At 35.0% G+C, this 17,179-nt stretch overlaps 1 protein-coding gene across 3 annotated transcripts in view; it reads left to right on the top strand.

Moving 5' to 3' along the window:
• Window positions 1-17,179, top strand: part of eIF2D (eukaryotic translation initiation factor 2D) — a 56,945-nt gene that overhangs the window by 13,598 nt on the left and 26,168 nt on the right. For all 3 annotated transcript variants that reach the window (XM_069836765.1, XM_069836764.1, XM_069836766.1), the window contains exons 3-5: window positions 7,350-7,430; window positions 8,826-9,030; window positions 10,878-11,049. In XM_069836765.1, coding sequence (XP_069692866.1) covers window positions 7,350-7,430; window positions 8,826-9,030; window positions 10,878-11,049 — 458 coding nt within the window. The remainder of the gene's footprint in view (window positions 1-7,349; window positions 7,431-8,825; window positions 9,031-10,877; window positions 11,050-17,179) is intronic.

The raw sequence follows: 17,179 nt of genomic DNA, 5'->3' as shown, positions 1-17,179 counted from the left end.
GTAGTTGGAGGTACTGGTAGTACACTTTGTCTAAAGAGCTTCATTTCGGGGAGTAGTAGGCCTAATGCCTTTTAATGAAGACTTAACAGCAGCAAACTAAATTTGACATGGCACATAAAATAATATGCTACAACAGAAATTGAAATAATGCAAAATGCAATTAATATGGTATACGGCAAAACAAATGACACTGAAATTATTGTTCATCTGCTGTCCATATTTCCTTAGCAACGAAATATTTATTTATTTTATATAATAATTTGACATATTGTGAATTCAGTGTTGTGTTGATTTCTGCAAATATGGTTTTCACAACAGAGGAGAAGGTGTTAGTCGTGCAACATTATTTCCGGTCATATGAAGTAGGACGTCAGAATGGGTGAAGTTTGTTTCATGTTAAAGAATAGTATGAGGAGCGATTTAATAAGGAGACACCAAAGAACAGAATAATGTTGGTTGTCATTGACAAGTTTCATCATACAGGATCAGTCTTATATCAACAAAAGGAGACAACAGGGCGCTCAAGAACGAGAATCATGGTCGACTTCTCCAACAGGTGTTACAGCCCCCCAAGTGTAGTCTGTGACAAACATCTTGGTTGAAACTTGGTTTGAGTGATAGGTCTGTTCGGCAGATGTTTAAAGAGCTGGGTGGATTTGCATACTGCATTCAAGTTGCTCAGCATCTAACAGAAAGGGATGAGCGAGCCAGCTGAGTGTTGTCCATGATGTATCAGGATCCATATTTCTTCTGTAACATATGGTTTTCAGATGAAAGCCATATTCACCTCACCTTGATGGCTACATCAACCGAAAAACAACTCGTTTTGTAGTGTTTGAACGTCCTGATCACCTTGATGGTTACATCAAACGAAAAACAACTCGTTTTTTAGTGTTTGAAACCTGTTGTTATACAGAAACCCACTGCACAGTGCGTGGGTTATGATTTGGTGCATCGTGTCCGGTCTTGAAATATTGAACTCTTATTTTGTCGAGGATGCTGCATAGAATCCAGAAGCAGTAAACCAGGTACTTTACACAGACCTCATTATTACTCCATTCTTGTGGGATTTGCACCATTTTTGTTGTCCCAGAAACTTACCCCTCCTCCCCAATGCAGCTACAGCCCACACTGTGGGGAGTCATTTGCCCTTCTGCAATTACACTTTGGAGATCACCTAATTCCTCGTGAAACTCCATTCCCGAATCCTTCCTACTCCTTGGTTCTCACGGGCCCAGATGCCTACATATGGGGCGTGTTGAAAGAATCATTTTGTGACCTTACAGCAACCTTTGTTCATCAACATGTTCAATAATCTTCAGAAACATTATGAACATTGTGTGGCACATGATGGTACACATTTCGAACACATACGGTACTTTACCAACGCAATTAAGTAATAGGCCTATTTCAGTGTCGTTTGTTTTGCCATAAAAAAAAAAACAAGATTGATTCTACCCATAAACAACGTGAACACATGTTTGTATGTTTGTATATGAATTTCTTTGGAAAATTAATGTAACCAAAATTGCGCATGTGTTCGTGTTGTTTATGTGTACAATCAATTATCGTTTTTCGTTCCCCATGTCACATAACTTAATTGCAAGATAATAGTATTTTCTACTTTCATTGTGTATTGTTCTGTTAGACACTGAATCAAAATAAATTAGTAGGCCTAAATAAATAGATACAGACAGGCACACAAACAAATGAATGGGCAGACACAAAAATATACACATACGCATGCACACGTGCACACGTGCACGCGCGCACACACACACACACACACACACACACACACACACACACACACAGAGTAAGATAAAGTATGTAAGTAGGCCTAAATATAAATATAGTAAATATGAAACGGTGAGAATTAAAAGGCACTAAGTGACATTTTTTTTGGTGAAGTGCGTTATATATTGTTTGTTATATATGTGTAGGGGAGTAGATTACAACCTCTTCTTCAGAGTTGAAGAAAGGAACTACCTGTTGTTCTTAATTCCATTTAGTTCCAAAAGTTGCATCACCTGACGTGAAACTGGCTGCATTTATGTGACATATGAATGAATATGTATCTACCTGGAGTAAACCTTACCACCCTATCAAATTTTAATTTGTTAACTTTTCAAGATTTGTTAGGAATTGTTTAGAAAAGAATAGTTTGGAATGGATTCTGAAGAAGCACAAGATCAATTAAGACTTTCTTGGTAAAAGGTAACACTCGAAGAGCATAGAAATTTGTATAAAAGCTTTCACAAACCTTCATTGGTACCACAGAAAAGGGTTTCCACTTTTGGTCTCAGGCTGCAAGAGGTTACAACAAAATGTCTCATGCAGTTCCAGAAGATTTATTATGACGTAAATTCTTTCCCAGTTAAAACTTCATTATGGCGAAAAAGAAATACCTACAATAACTGTACTACTGTACTCTGAATTAAATGTGAAGACGTACAAACTCTTTAAAATATCTCCTGGAAGCAAATTTATATTTGGGGTTAAGAGGGATGAAGTTACAGGAGAATGGAGGAAGTTACACAACGCAGAACTGCACGCATTGTATTCTTCACCTGACATAATTAGGAACATTAAATCCAGACGTTTGAGATGGGCAGGGCATGTAGCACATATGGGCGAATCCAGAAATGCATATAGAGTGTTAGTTGGGAGACCGGAGGGAAAAAAGACCTTTGGGGAGGCTGAGATGTAGATGGTTGAGTTCTTGAAGATTGTCTGCGTTTTTCTTTTGGTCTAATCTTATATAGTCGGCAGTTCTTCTCATGAACTTAATTTTTTAGCATTACTATGTAGTATAATCATATAAATTTAGTGATAATGTTTAGCTTACCTAAGAATGTCTAAATATTCCATAAGTATTTATATCAGCTTTAAGACAGCAAATGGATTTTGGTTTTCAGAACTGATTTCAGTTACTGTCTGTTATGTTTTCTACTTTTTAATACAATTTAATTTTCGTCATTAAACAGTGAAATAATGTTTCAAACTAGGCTACTATAAAAGTACACCTTCTTTATGAAATTTTTCTTTTTAATATTATGTGTGAGTAGCAGGGTTCATATCATGATGAAAAGATGTTCACTGAAACAGATTGTCTTAGCTCACGCACAGAGTGTTTGAACTCAAATCCAGATTTCCCAGGTTCGAGTCACTTGCACCTATGAATTATTTTAAGGCTTAGTTGATGCATGTTCTCAAATTAGTCGTCCATTTTAGGCAGTGATATAGGAAACGAAGAAGGAAAGTATCATTTATAAAAAAAACTGTGGCACAAAATAAAGGGATCATCTGTAAATAAAACAAAATAATTTAAAGTAACTTTTAAATAAGTCACATTTTTAGTAGCAAGTTAATTTTTCGTATCATTTGATAAATTCCCGCAGTCCGTATGGCATGGACCATATCATATTTGATATTAAATCTGACTTTTCTGCCAGGGCATTGCAGGCATTCTGAATTAGTTATCATAAAGGATCGGTATTTACAGGTGATATATTCAGTCCCTTCAAGGCATTGCACAGTGGGTCAAAATGCAAATCTAGCTGGACAAAATTAATAACTTATATTTTGTCTAACAGATTTTCATGAAATTTTACACAGGAGTTACAGGTAGCATATATTTTTTTGTACGAACTCTCATTACGTTTGTGTAAGGGGAACTACCCCTTTACATAAAATTAATTACTTTTCTCTTATCTATCAGATTTTCATGAAAATTTATACAGAAGTTACAGGGAGCATATATTGTTTGTGTACAATCTCTCATTACGTTTGTGTTACAGGAACTACCCCTCTAGAGGGGGTGATTTTAGAGAATATTAATAAGTTTATTCCTACTTAACAGATTTTCATGAAACTGTACAGGAGTTACAGGTAGTATAAATTTTTGTGTACAAGTTGTCATTACATTTGTGTGAGAGGAACTACCCCTTTGTAGAGGGTGGTTTTAGACAAAATAACATTCTCCTGTCTAACAGATTTTCTTGAAAACTTGTCCGAGAGTTACAAGTAGCATATTATATATACACGTGATTTTATTTTAAATTATGCTAACTTCCCTTCTCGTCAATTCGGTAGTTTACTTTTCAAACAATAAATTTAAATAGCTAAGTTCTTGTTGCGAGTGTGCAGAGACAAGAGGTTGAATTTCTCTTCTTTTATATCTACTACTACTTTCACGGAATAGCTTCCTGGGTCTTCTAGAGAGGAGGTGAATGGGGTAGATACAGCTTCTGTTTTTCTAGCGAGAATTGCATCATATACAGATTTAGAAAATTTAGTTTATTAATTTTTTTTCAGTCAATCACAATATTTAATACGAAATTTTATTTACTTCTATGAATCTGCTTCCACTGACAGTTGAAATTAGTTTCAAATTCCTTTAGATCCTTTTCGAAGCATTTTTATAAACCTTCAGAACATTCCTATATTCATATTTTTATTTTCATATAGTTAGTGTTTCTTTTGCCAGAATCCTCGAGTCCAGTTCTTCAAATAGCTGTAACCGCGTGGTAACCGGGTGCACACCGACATCGAAAATGTAAAATAATTAAGTAAGTTGCAATAATGTGCAAATAATTTGATAGTAGCCGTAAACTAGAGATCTTGCACTATATTTTAGCAAAATTTGGATCTTGACACAGTATGTTAAAAATCTCGTCAAAGACATTAAATGTGAAATAATTGTTAATTTCTTATAGAAGTAATATTATTAACATTATTGAGTATCTATTGCAAATAATTACTGAAACTGCTTTAAATATAAATTTGCAAACTTTCATCTACATTCTCTATATCAAAATACCACAAACACTCAGATAACATAAATACAACTACAGACATCCACTGTCTACATGACTCTGCTAGATAGCATTAACAGCTTGTGCAGAAATACCTCGGATTGAGGGCTGTGCTGTGTTGTCAATATTGCACTGAGATGCGTTTCTCTAGTGCAGGAAATTCAGGAACAGTTGTGAATAATATACACGGAATAAATAATGATATTTTTCATGAAGAAAAATATTTTTTTGTCCAGCCAGATTCGTAATTTGACGCACTGTCCATTTTAATATACATAGATATTTCAGGGATGGTCTTGTATTTGAAAAGACTTTACCAGTGTAGTTTAGAGAACATATTGAACTGACAAGTCAATAAGTTCTAGAGTTTACCTTAAAAAACAGTCTTGTGTTCAATGTGTGCCATACAACAAAAAATTGTATAAACTTAGAAATGATAAACGACAAGGAATGAAAAATTATACAATAAAAATACTTCCTCAGCTGGGATTGAACCCTAATCTCCTGTATATGAGACCAGAGTTCCGTCCACTAGACCACAGATGTTGCGAAAATCACTTGAGTGACATACATTCAATTAATTCTTGATTATCGATTAGAAGGCCACATAAATGTCCTCCTTTGAAACGACGAGTGAACAAGAGTCTGGCCATTTTTCCTTGGGTCGTCTGTACATACAGGGCAAGTCAAAATGATGGACCCTATTTCAGTAATTTATTGTGTGAAATCTAATGAACGTATTGTATTGTGAGAGATGTGCTTCAAAAGGTACATTTTTACAGTTTAGTTTCCCTACATTGTTTCCACTTTTGGCCGCAAGGAGCCAGCCACCTTTCAGGCAAAGTAACTAGGCACAATGTGAGGATTTGTGGAACTGCTAATCCCAATGCACTTGTGGAACACCAACGTGATTTCCCCAAATTAAATGTCTTCTCTGCTATTTCCCATGAAAAGATATATGGACCTTATTTTTTCAATGAATGCACTATGACAGGACATGTTTTCCTTGATATGATGCAATGATGGCTCCTCCCACAGCTTGAAGAGGTTCATGCTTCAATTGTATGGTGCCCCTCCCCATTACCATGGAAGCATTCGGGACCATCTCAATGGGGCATTGCAACAACGATGGATAGGCCATGAATGTGTGAAGGATGCACATCTGCTTCGTAGGCCACCTCGTTCTCCCAATTTGACCCCATGTGATTTCTTCATGTGGGGTTTTGGGGTTCTGTTTTTGTAAAGGATCATGTTTACGTATCACCACTTCCAACGACACTGGATGACTTGCGTGCCCGCATCAGAGCAGCCATTGACCGTGACCTGCTACAGAGGGTTTGGCAGGAGATTGACTATTGGCTTGATGTGTGTATTGTTACGCAGGGTGCTCACATAGAACACTTATGTTGTTTCTGAAGAAAACTTTGAAATTTTACCTTTCGAAGCACACGTCTCACAATACGATATGTTCGTTAGATTTCACACAATAAATTACTGAAATCGGGTCCATCATTTTGACTTGCCCTGTATAGAAGACAGTGATGCCAGCAGGGATGATTAGGGTCACTGTTGCTAATAATACACATGTATTAATGAGCATATTTTGAATGTCTTGTTTTTGTTCATTTTCAGAAGATGACACTGCTATTATATTTCATTTGTCATTAAAATAGAGTCTTTAAGTACTCTATAATTACTTACACTAAAATGATAATATAAACTTGAGAAATGACGCATCTGATAGTCAATTTAACATATATAAAATAATTGACAGTGTAGTCATACTTACACTGCCGAAACATGACAAAAAAGTAAATGTGACAACATTGTCCGCATGTTTTTGTTTGCAATACAGTCAGACTAGCTGACGTGACCCATGTAAGTGAGACAATTAGGCTATACACAAAATACTGCTCAGTTTCTCTTCAGTTTCAGATTAAATGGAATTAATATCAAAGACACTTCAAGTACAAAGTTACTTGGTTTGGAATTGAATAAACACATGAACTGGGAAATACATATGGATTATATTACCCCTAAATTGTGCTCTACCGGCTATGCATTAAGATTTTGTCTTCTCTTGGCGAAATACAGTTAAAATGACATACTTTCATTCTATAATTAAATATGGAGGTTTACAATTCATATGTTACATTGTTCAACACAGTGCTTAATTATCTTAAAACTTCAAAGAGCCAAGAGGAAAAGTATAGAACAATTAAAAAATCTCCATATTCATCCCTTCTATCCAGTTGATGAACTGTTTATACTTATAAATTAAAATTAAACTGCTTAGTATATGTTATATATTTTTGTAAAAATTTTGACTTGTTCCACATCTCAAAGCTACAATGCTGTTGTAAGATGTGTGGAATACAATAAATGAAACGAAAGCGTCATTGAATGTGTTGCTTCCAAGAATTCCTTTCTTCTTATTAGCTGAAAGGTAATTATTATTATCTGAGAGAATTTGCATTTTCAAAATATACATAAAAGATTTTGATAATTTCTTGTTCTATAATTTTGTTACAGGAAAGGGACTAATTTGTCAATTCCAGAAGTTCGCAAATATGTTACTGATTATGTGAAGAAAGAGAAACTACAAGATAAGCAGTGAGTAACTTAATTCATTAGTTCCAAGATGCCCTGTGGGATAGTGGTTTATTTTATATAATATGATGATTTATAGTTACTTAAAGCGTAGATATTTTATTTAATTTGACTTGTTCTAATCTAACTACTACTGTTAAGACATAAATAATAGAACAGTTAATTTGGAAATTGTTTTAGGAACTGAGGAAACTTTAACTTTACATTGTAATCTGCTTGCGCAAATAGTGTGGAAAATTAAGTACTGGATGGACTCTTATCAGTTACAATTTTTTTGTCTTTTTGTTTCTTTTCTCTTTTTACTAGCACAACCCTTTCTCCTTCTTTCCATTTGTTGCTAATTCTTCTGTTTGTTTCTTTTCCTCACTGGATGTAAACAATGTTGTAAATTCAATAAAGAATTACTGCATGTATTCAAGAAATGACTGGTCATAGTAAACACATTATTTTACCTCAATCTCTCACACGCCCTTGGAAATATAGAAAGGTACTTTATAGTATTTGAGAAATATCTACCATATTATCTGTTAAGAACGTCGAACAGTACTTGTCTCAGCATAGGGGGAAAAGTTGCTAGAAAAATTGAGTAAATTAATGTTCAACAGTATTAAAATCTGAGTTCTAATATACACAGGATTTTTTTTGTTTCTGGGAAGTACGTCTAAGTTGCATATCTGCTATAATTTTATTAAAATTGCGTATTCGTTTACCATAAATGGGTTTAGTGACTGTGGCCACTAGAAGGTAAAAATCAAATTTATTTATTTATTTATTTATTTATATAGAGTAACCTCTCACATAAGCGTGTCTATGAGTGTAAGGAGCTGCCATGCATCTTCAACCAGTCTTCATAGGTGGGAGGTCAGGGTTTTGTTTATTTCTACCTAGATGTTATTAATAGGGTTGAAGCCAAAACGCCTGATCGATAACTTATCTTAATTAAACGAAGCCTGAAGCATACACCTGAGATAGATCTCGTGATTATCCTGCTAGAAATAAATCCTTTCTTCAAAATGATACCATTACGTTTTTCAGTATGTCTGATCGAGTTTAGGTTTTGTGGTTCCTGTCTGAGAGTTTCACTTCAATACATCCACTCATGTACTTTTATGGCTAAATTCTTACTAAAATGTCATAAAAATCTTCTTTCCACTGTACTACAAAGAAGGAACTGTTATTTTTAATTAATTTCATGGAATCCTCAGTAAGCATGTTCACATTTTTTTTAACGAAGGTATTTGTAAAGGAATAAAATGTTACTGTACTGTTTTGTCCGTCGTACTTCTAGGAATCATATTTGAGAAGGACTGTAATGTGTTCCATTGTATTCTGTATGTTATCAGGTAAATGTTGCATGTAGACTTAAAGTTAGTTATAGCTGTAATTTGTCCTTGTTAGAATGGTGAAGATAAATGAAGTTCTCCAGAGCGCCGTGCAAGATCCTAACACAATGGCAGTCACCTGGGAGGATTTAATGGGCTTGATTATAGGACGAATGAGTAGATCATATGAAATGACATTTAGTGGAGAGAAGCCCACAGCTGTCAAAGGCAAGCTGGAACCCATTGATATCCAAGTTGGAAAACGCACAGGAAATAAGAAGGTGAGCATTTAATTTTTCGTGTCTGATGGCTGATTTGAAACTGGCAACAATTTCCAGATTCACGTATATAACGAAATTAATTTGCTGTGAATGTAGTATACATATTTAACTAATGACTTCGGTGCAGTATATTTATCATAAATATCGGCAATATTATCTGAAACTTTCAGTTAGCGCTCTGTGAATACTACTTTCCTGTATTTTCTCTAGACAGAAGGAAGTTAGATTAAAAGTCTTTACGTGTAACATTTTCTTGTTTACCCGAGTGAGTCCTCCATCCTCCAGGCAGTGACAAATCAGCTGTTTGAGTAAAACATTGCGAGAAGTGATTATAAACATAATTGTAGTGATTAAGATTAAGTAATTGAATTATTATCAGATCCAGTCAAATCATAGTTTCAATGAATATTCTATAAATCACCCTTGTACTGTATGAGTACTGCCTGTTGCTGAGCTATGGACTCTGGCTTACTGACTCTTCCGATCGTACCTATTTTCCCTGTGTGTAGTTCTGAAACATTGAAGATGTTAAGTTCCAGGACGTAGTCTGCTTGTGAATAATTTCAATTGTTTAACGCAGTGGTCGTCAGCACTCGTTGAAATGGTAAAGGGTAAGCGGTGTAGCGTAATATGCCCTGTCGTGCAGCAGGAAGAAGGAGAGAGCATATTCACCAACAGCCACAGATGCACCATAGTGCAGTCTCTTATCTGCGGGTAAGAGACGTTAGCCCGAGGGTGCTGTGTGCCGATGACCGCTGGTTTAACGGTTGGAACTGTATTTGACTTCATTACTCATATTGCTTGTGGAGTAGTGTGGTGACTTAGGTTTAATTCTCAAGATCGTGATATGGTTTTGTGGTTTTCCTAAGTCTTCCAAGCAAATGCTTGTATAATAACTCCAAACCTTTGCTTATTCTCCAGTTCACAGTTTTATCATCCAGAACTTCCTAGTTTGAGATAATATTACATTTAAGGAAGTAGGGACAATATTCGATTTACAGCGACTTCAGTCAATGTTTTTTGGTCAATGTATTTATGGGTCACAGATATAATGGTTTCGGACATTTTGGTCACGTTTTTTCGCTCAAAGTTTTATTTCGGTCATTGAATATTGATCAGAATTTTAAGTCACTTAGCACATTTAGGTCACTATTGTTTGGTCAGTAATTTGGATCACTGAAATCGGTAACTCATTTCTTTGATCAGAATGAAAGAAGACAATTTCATATTTACTGTATTTTTGTACAATATTTGCTCGGTTTGTTTAAATCTTCGTATCTCTGTTATAAATTCTGTTTCAACATACGAATCATATAAAGAAACTGATTGCTGAATAGTGTATTTGCGACATCTCATTATCAATCATCAGATAAGGCATGGTGATGTAAACAACAACATGACACGACATAGTAAAACTTCTTGCATTTATTGGCAATTTGAATAAGTTAATGACTATGACAATTCATGTAGAATCATTACAGCAAACAATATTTTGTATGTGGTGTGAGGCACTTTCAGAACCATGCATCACAGCAACTCCTTACCTTAAATGGTAATGATCAATGTCATCAAGTTATAACATAACAATAAATGTAGTCTTTTTACACAATTATTAAATATTGAAGTGTCAAAGTTTCATCACTTTTCTTGAGTGACTAACATTGTGTAAGAAAACCAGAAATGTAATGCTGTACCATAAACATGTAGAATATATTTTGTTTATATGTTGGTATAAGTAATGGATAAAATATATTAAGCAAAATCACAACTTCAGATAACTGAAGGGTGTTTCTTTGATGGTAGTTATACTGTACTCGAGATTTGCTTCGATGTTATTGAATTTGCAGGTGACACTTATTAACAACTTGGAGCTGTATGGTATCAACATTCAAGAATTTGCAAGAGAGTGTCAGCATGGTGTTGCAGCAAGCACCAGTATCAGTTCCGTGCCTGGCAAGAAGAGCAGTCAACTATTGGTTCAAGGAAATCAAGTGCTCTTCGTGGGAAATCTTCTAATGGGTGAGTCGGAATTGCAACTTACTACTCTCATCTGGTTACATTTTCAGTTACATGACTGAGTGTTGATGTGAGTATTTGCATGTATAAACAAGCTTTTAATCTTGTTATCAAGGGCATGCTGCTTTATGTATTACTCGCTTTTTGTGTCACCAACTCTCGAATGACCTTCTAGCTTGATCAATTTCAAATACGAAAGTGGAACAATCTCTCCATGAAAGGTTTCTTGTCAATGGTTGTCAGCTAAGGTACATTTATTTATTAGAATCTTACCATGATGACTGAAATAGTGACTATCTCTGGTGTAACTTAAATGGTGATGATAAGTCTTTTCTCCTTCTCTGTACAGAGCTCCTAGAATTAGGAAGCTTCCTCTCCTTCCCCATGATATAAGACAGGTATTTTGAGTGTTTTTGAGTTTTTTAAAAAAACCTTAAAACTCACGCCCAAAAATTTGCTCGTCCATAATGTATACATTCCAGAAACTTCTCAGCTAAAGAAAACATCTTGTTATGCAGAATCGTATTAATTTACATTCTTGAAACTCGGAAGTTGACTCTTACCAAGTGCTTTATATGTATGAATATAGACCACATTATACATTTCTACTGCTATATATATTTATTTGCAAGTAGAGGTGGGAAAATTACTGTCTGGCATGTGGCAATGTTACAGAGTTTCGTCTCAAAGAAAATGGAAGACTATCACATAGAAATGAATAATACTCTACCACTTTCCATGATTCGTTTGCAAAGCAGATTTTTTTAAAACTCTAATAAGCTATTTGTAATTATTGTAGATAACTAGGGACACTGTAAAATGGTGAATAATGTACATCAAAGTCGGTAAATAAAAGTACTGTAAATCGTGAAAAAATTCGTTATTAATCATGTAATTCGTGAAATAACTCGTTATTAATTATGTAAATCGTGAAAAAATTCGATATTTAAACATGTAAATCGTGAAGAAATGTTTGAATTTAAACACTTAAAAAAATATTGATAGTAAAACACTCATTCACCTACAGGATTCTCGAAACTTGAATTCCTGGGAAGAAAACGGAAAGGTGGCATCCAAATTTTAATCCCTGGGAAAAGAAATGAATATTGTGACTCACATGTCTGAAGTCAGACAACTTAAATTTTGGTAGAGCAAGCGAGCAGTGTCCTCATTTTGAAGGAAGGAAGTTTTGTCTTTGAATGAAGAGCAGCCATTTCCATGCCTTGCTGAAGAATATAATGCTTTTTGGGGGTTGGGATATTCAAGTTGTCAACTTCCGTATTATAGCCCAGCACTCCATTGTACACTAATGAAAATTTACTGGACCTGTCGTCCAGTTTTACTTTCAATCTTGTATGAGTAAGGATACTTTCCTCCTTTACTCACCTCAGTTGCTGGAGTAATGAGGGATAAATTTTTACACAAGAAGATTGCTGTTGCCTGAATGAGGAGAATGTTTTCGTCTGTCATATTACAGAAATACTCAACTGCTTCTCCACCATTCTCTCTATCTTGTAGGAAGCCTGCAATGTCTGAAAGATATTCGGCTAGATAGACTGCAGACTTGAACCAGGAATTCCAGCAGGTCATCACAAGCCAATGGAATAAGACAACTTTTTTCTCAGGACCTGTATTTTTTTTAAGAAATGAGACATATCTATGCTTCCAAGTGTGCATTCAGAAAGACGTTCTTAGTTTCCTGAATGCAAGTGTTCAGTTCAACAAATTCTTTTGACCACAAACTAGCAATATTAAGTTTGTGACACTAGCATTGCATATGAAACATCTGTTTTGAAAAAACTATCTTGAGAAAGACCACGCAAGCTGTCATGTACTGAGCTGAGTCTTATGGCTCATATTTTATGTGTAAATCTTCAAAGACTGGAAGAATTGCTCTGGCACATTGTCTCATTTGCATGCTCTAAAACTTTGACTACACCAGCTACTGGGCTGCCGAATTCTCAAAATACATTATTCATTAATCTTTGTTACGTACTCTTGCTCGAAATGTGGTAAATATCTTTTATACACTTTTTCTTATTGTGTTAGTGTGTTAACAAACTTAAGCAATGCGCATGCATGACACACAGATTTTCATTTTTTTATAGCTAAGCATTTCTGCCAGTGGCGGCTCCTGCATATTTTTTAATAGGAGGAAAGAAGTTAACAGCTCAAAATGACACCTTCTTGAGAGAAACATGCTACAAATTAGCCTACATGCATACATGTAACACCAGGTAGTGTGAGGGTTGGCCTTCTCTTTCGTATAGCAATAATCTTGTAAACTGAGTTTCCTAAATTGTCCAAATATGTTTTCACTTCCATTCATTGGTGGATAATTGCACAAATTAACAATTACAAGGAAATCCACAAACTCGCAGCATTTTTAGCGCACACTACAGCATCACATGTGTTGGTAGAGACTAGCTACTAACATATAACCAGAACCATTTTACGGAAATGGGAATGAGAAATAATCTGTTATGAAAGCGAGAACACTGCACCCACTCAGATGGTCTGTGTTGCCACATGTACATTTTACAAGTTCAGTATCACATGCTTTTGAAGAATGTCAGTTCCTGTAAAGTCATACTACCATTATTGCTCAAAGCTGCAGGTGACCGATTAATTTTTTTGTGTTAAAAATAATGTAGTTTGGAGTACTTTCAATTTCAAATATATTTGTACAAAACTGACAACTTGGCTGTTGTCCTATCTAGTAGACAATGAATGGAAGTGAATTTCAGGGCCAAAAAGATCTGCGATACTAACGTAGAACTGCTTTCTCTTTGTTTTATATAAATCTAACTTCAGCTTTCAGATATCCTCGAAAGTTTCAAACCATGAGTAGTAGCTTATATAAAATGCAATGAATAATATATTTTGATGTATGAGTTTAAAAAAGTTTATATGGTGTCTTTCATAGCTTTGCGTTAAAACTGTTATATTGTGCCTCCTCCTAGATGTGTTATAGTCTGGTTGAATGCAGCATCGTTAGATGGCAGCGGTAGCGAGTTTGCTGCAAGACCAGTTGGTTTCTATTTCCCGCCCATGCGCTGATTCAGAGGAGGATCTCCTCCCTTACTGTTCATTCGTTTGCTTTAAAACTCTGCTTCTTTCTCTGGCCGCTAGTGCGCTGTTGTCTATGTGTGTTAACTGCAGGAAAGGAGGAAAGGATTTGCTTTCCTCAACACAAACAATCTCGCATCTTTCTCACAGTTTTCTAGCGGCACATGAGTGCGCGTCGTTTAAAACTCGATCAACCAAGATTTTCTTATAGCTGTGAGCTTAAAAATTATCGAATCTTCCTCGAATTTCAAGGCATATATTTAATTTGATATTTACTTTCAAAAGAAGAAAAATGTGAGGAGGACGTTCCTCCCTTCCCTCCCCCGAGAAACCGCCACTGATTTCTGCTTTCCATATGATACAACATGAAAGACAAATCCATTTTCGTACTTATTTTGAATATTTCATTGTTAAAAATAAAATAATGTAATTTCATGACCAGTGAATATACGATTCAGTGATATTCGTGAAAAAATAGCGTTTAAAGCAAAAAATTGCCAAATTTGGAAAAAAAAACTGGAAAATGAGCAAAATTCGCGACAAATCGTGATCGTAAAACATGTCTACAGAACAAGTCTCGTTCATACAATTAGCAGATATTCGTGAAAGAAAAAAACATTTGCGAAAATTGGGTGTCTCTTTAGATAACACTTCCTGTCATTCATTTGTCACCAAAGGCACCAACACTAGCTATAAAAATATGAAATAGACCTGTTACAGCGTAATGCTTCCCTGCAGAATGATTAAAAAAGGCAGAATTTCTGGAGTTATAATCATTGAAACAATCGTAATTTCCATCTTGTGACACTAAAGGAATGGCCATGCAGTGTGACAGTGATATCAACGAGAGCACAAACGTGCTCATGACCCATATGCACTGATCAGAGCACATAAAGCACGCAGGTACAAGTCATTGGTGAACACAAGGGTTGTACATTACACATTGACTAAGAAGTCGTTCAGTAAGTTTCAGGCTGACTAGACTCTTGACTTCTTAATTAAGTGAAAGATGAGGTTTATTGGTTTGTGGAAATTATTTAGTTACAAAGACAAGCAGTGTCGAATGCCTGAAATTATTAGTTCATCTACAGAATGATATAACATTCAAATTAGTTAGTTTTTATTCACATTAAATAGTAATAAATGTATGTGAAGATGTATTGTAGAACTTCCTCACAGCATTGTATTTATGTTTATGGAATAAAGTACAAACAAAAGTGTGTGCTGCTAATGACGTAGACTCGTTACATGTCAGTTACGAGTTGTATCTATAAATTGTCCAGATTTTCGTACATAAATTCTCAGTTTGGCAATGTTTCTTACCATTAAGATATCCTTTGGTTAAGCCAAGAAAAAGTTCTGTCCAGGTATTTTGAATTGCGTGAATATTTATCAGAATTCATAATAGAAAAATATAGTCCAGAACTAGTTGACTCTACATGGAGCGAGGAACTTAACTTTCTCAAAGATATATTCTGAACGTTTTGAATTTGAGATCAGAAGGAAAGAATCAATTAATTTGTGTCGACAGATATTATTAAAAGCTTTCAGATGAAGATTTCATTGTGGATGTCACAGATCTCACAGCACAATTTTTATAATTTCAATGCCTTCAGTCATTGAACTCCTGTTCAACAGTGTAAAATAGTGCAATGTTTTAAAAAATCTCTGGGAAGAAAAGATAGGCCTATTGACCTGCTCCAGCCCAAGTTGGATTTGTTTTGTGATCCTTAGTCATCAAACCCAGAAAATATACCAACACAGTTAAAATTGAATACCTGAATTGACAAACATCCCAAGTCCAAAATTTACCATATTCGACTTTTTACCTAACAAGTTGTATTTTACATAGGCTGTCATTCTGAAAAAAAGAATATCCTAAATCAGACTTTAAGTCTGTGTTTTTGGATCATACAAATATTTTATTTCAATATTCATAATGCAAGCCTATATAGTTTCTTTGAGGTCCTGAAAAATTTACTTCAATGGACTTGGAATGTTAGCCATTTCAGGTCTTCCATTAGAAATTATTTTGCTGCAGGAAACATTATTTCACCGGACATAAGAAGGCTGGGGTCGGCAAAAATCAGAACAAGCACTTCTGAATTACGCGAGAAGTCAGGAATTTAAATTTGTTTCTAGAAGTGTGTTGATGCTCATATAAGTAGTACATGATTATGTAACAGTTAATAACAATAATTAGACTAATTATAGGCCTTATTATGTAAAACTGCTTAAGTTAAAGAGAATCTATGTTTATTCTTTGTTATATTCTACTATTTTATAATTAACTGCATTTATTACAGAGATACATGCTGCAAAACATGCTTTTATTTCTTGTTTTCTTGTATGAGCATAACACATTATCTATTACTGAAGAGCAGTTTAATTCATCTTGCAGTGGTAGGCCAATAGAGTTCATTTTGTTCACCCCTTCTTTTTCACTGCTACTGCCTGCAGAATAGATTCATTGGAACCCGTGAGCGCTTGGTAGCATATAGAATCTTTTACGTACTCTGACCTTGACATCCCTGCAGTATGAGCATTTCATTGCTATTAAGCATGAAACTTTTTGTTCAGAAAGGGAATTTTAAAATGTTACATTTGTTCGGATCAAATTTCTGCACATTTAGAGGACAAAACTAAAATTCTTTCAATCATTTATTATAATACACTACTCTCTTAAATTGATTGTGCATTTTGGGAATTAAATTAAATTAAATTAATCAATGACTTTTCCAAAACACGCTATGAAATATTTCATATAAAACAATTTTTATCTCGAAAAGGAAGCAAACAGGAGCAAAATTGTATTACACTATTTTGTTAGAAATATCTTAAAGAATAACACCTTGAAATTGACATTACTTACTGTTCACTGTGTGTGTGTGTGTGTGTGTGTGTGTGCGCGTGCGTGCGTGCGTGCGTGCGTGCTTGCACGCGCACTTATTTTTGAAGATGCTCGTTTTCCAATGCCTCAAGATAGAGCGAAGTTGAATATAAGTATCCATCTGAAAATGGTTTTAAATCCCCTAGAAATGCATGTATGACACCTTACCCAGTG

This window comes from Periplaneta americana, chromosome 10 (genome assembly GCF_040183065.1).
Source record: "Periplaneta americana isolate PAMFEO1 chromosome 10, P.americana_PAMFEO1_priV1, whole genome shotgun sequence".
NCBI lineage: Eukaryota > Metazoa > Arthropoda > Insecta > Blattodea > Blattidae > Periplaneta > Periplaneta americana.
This window is presented reverse-complemented; position numbering and strand designations above follow the sequence as displayed.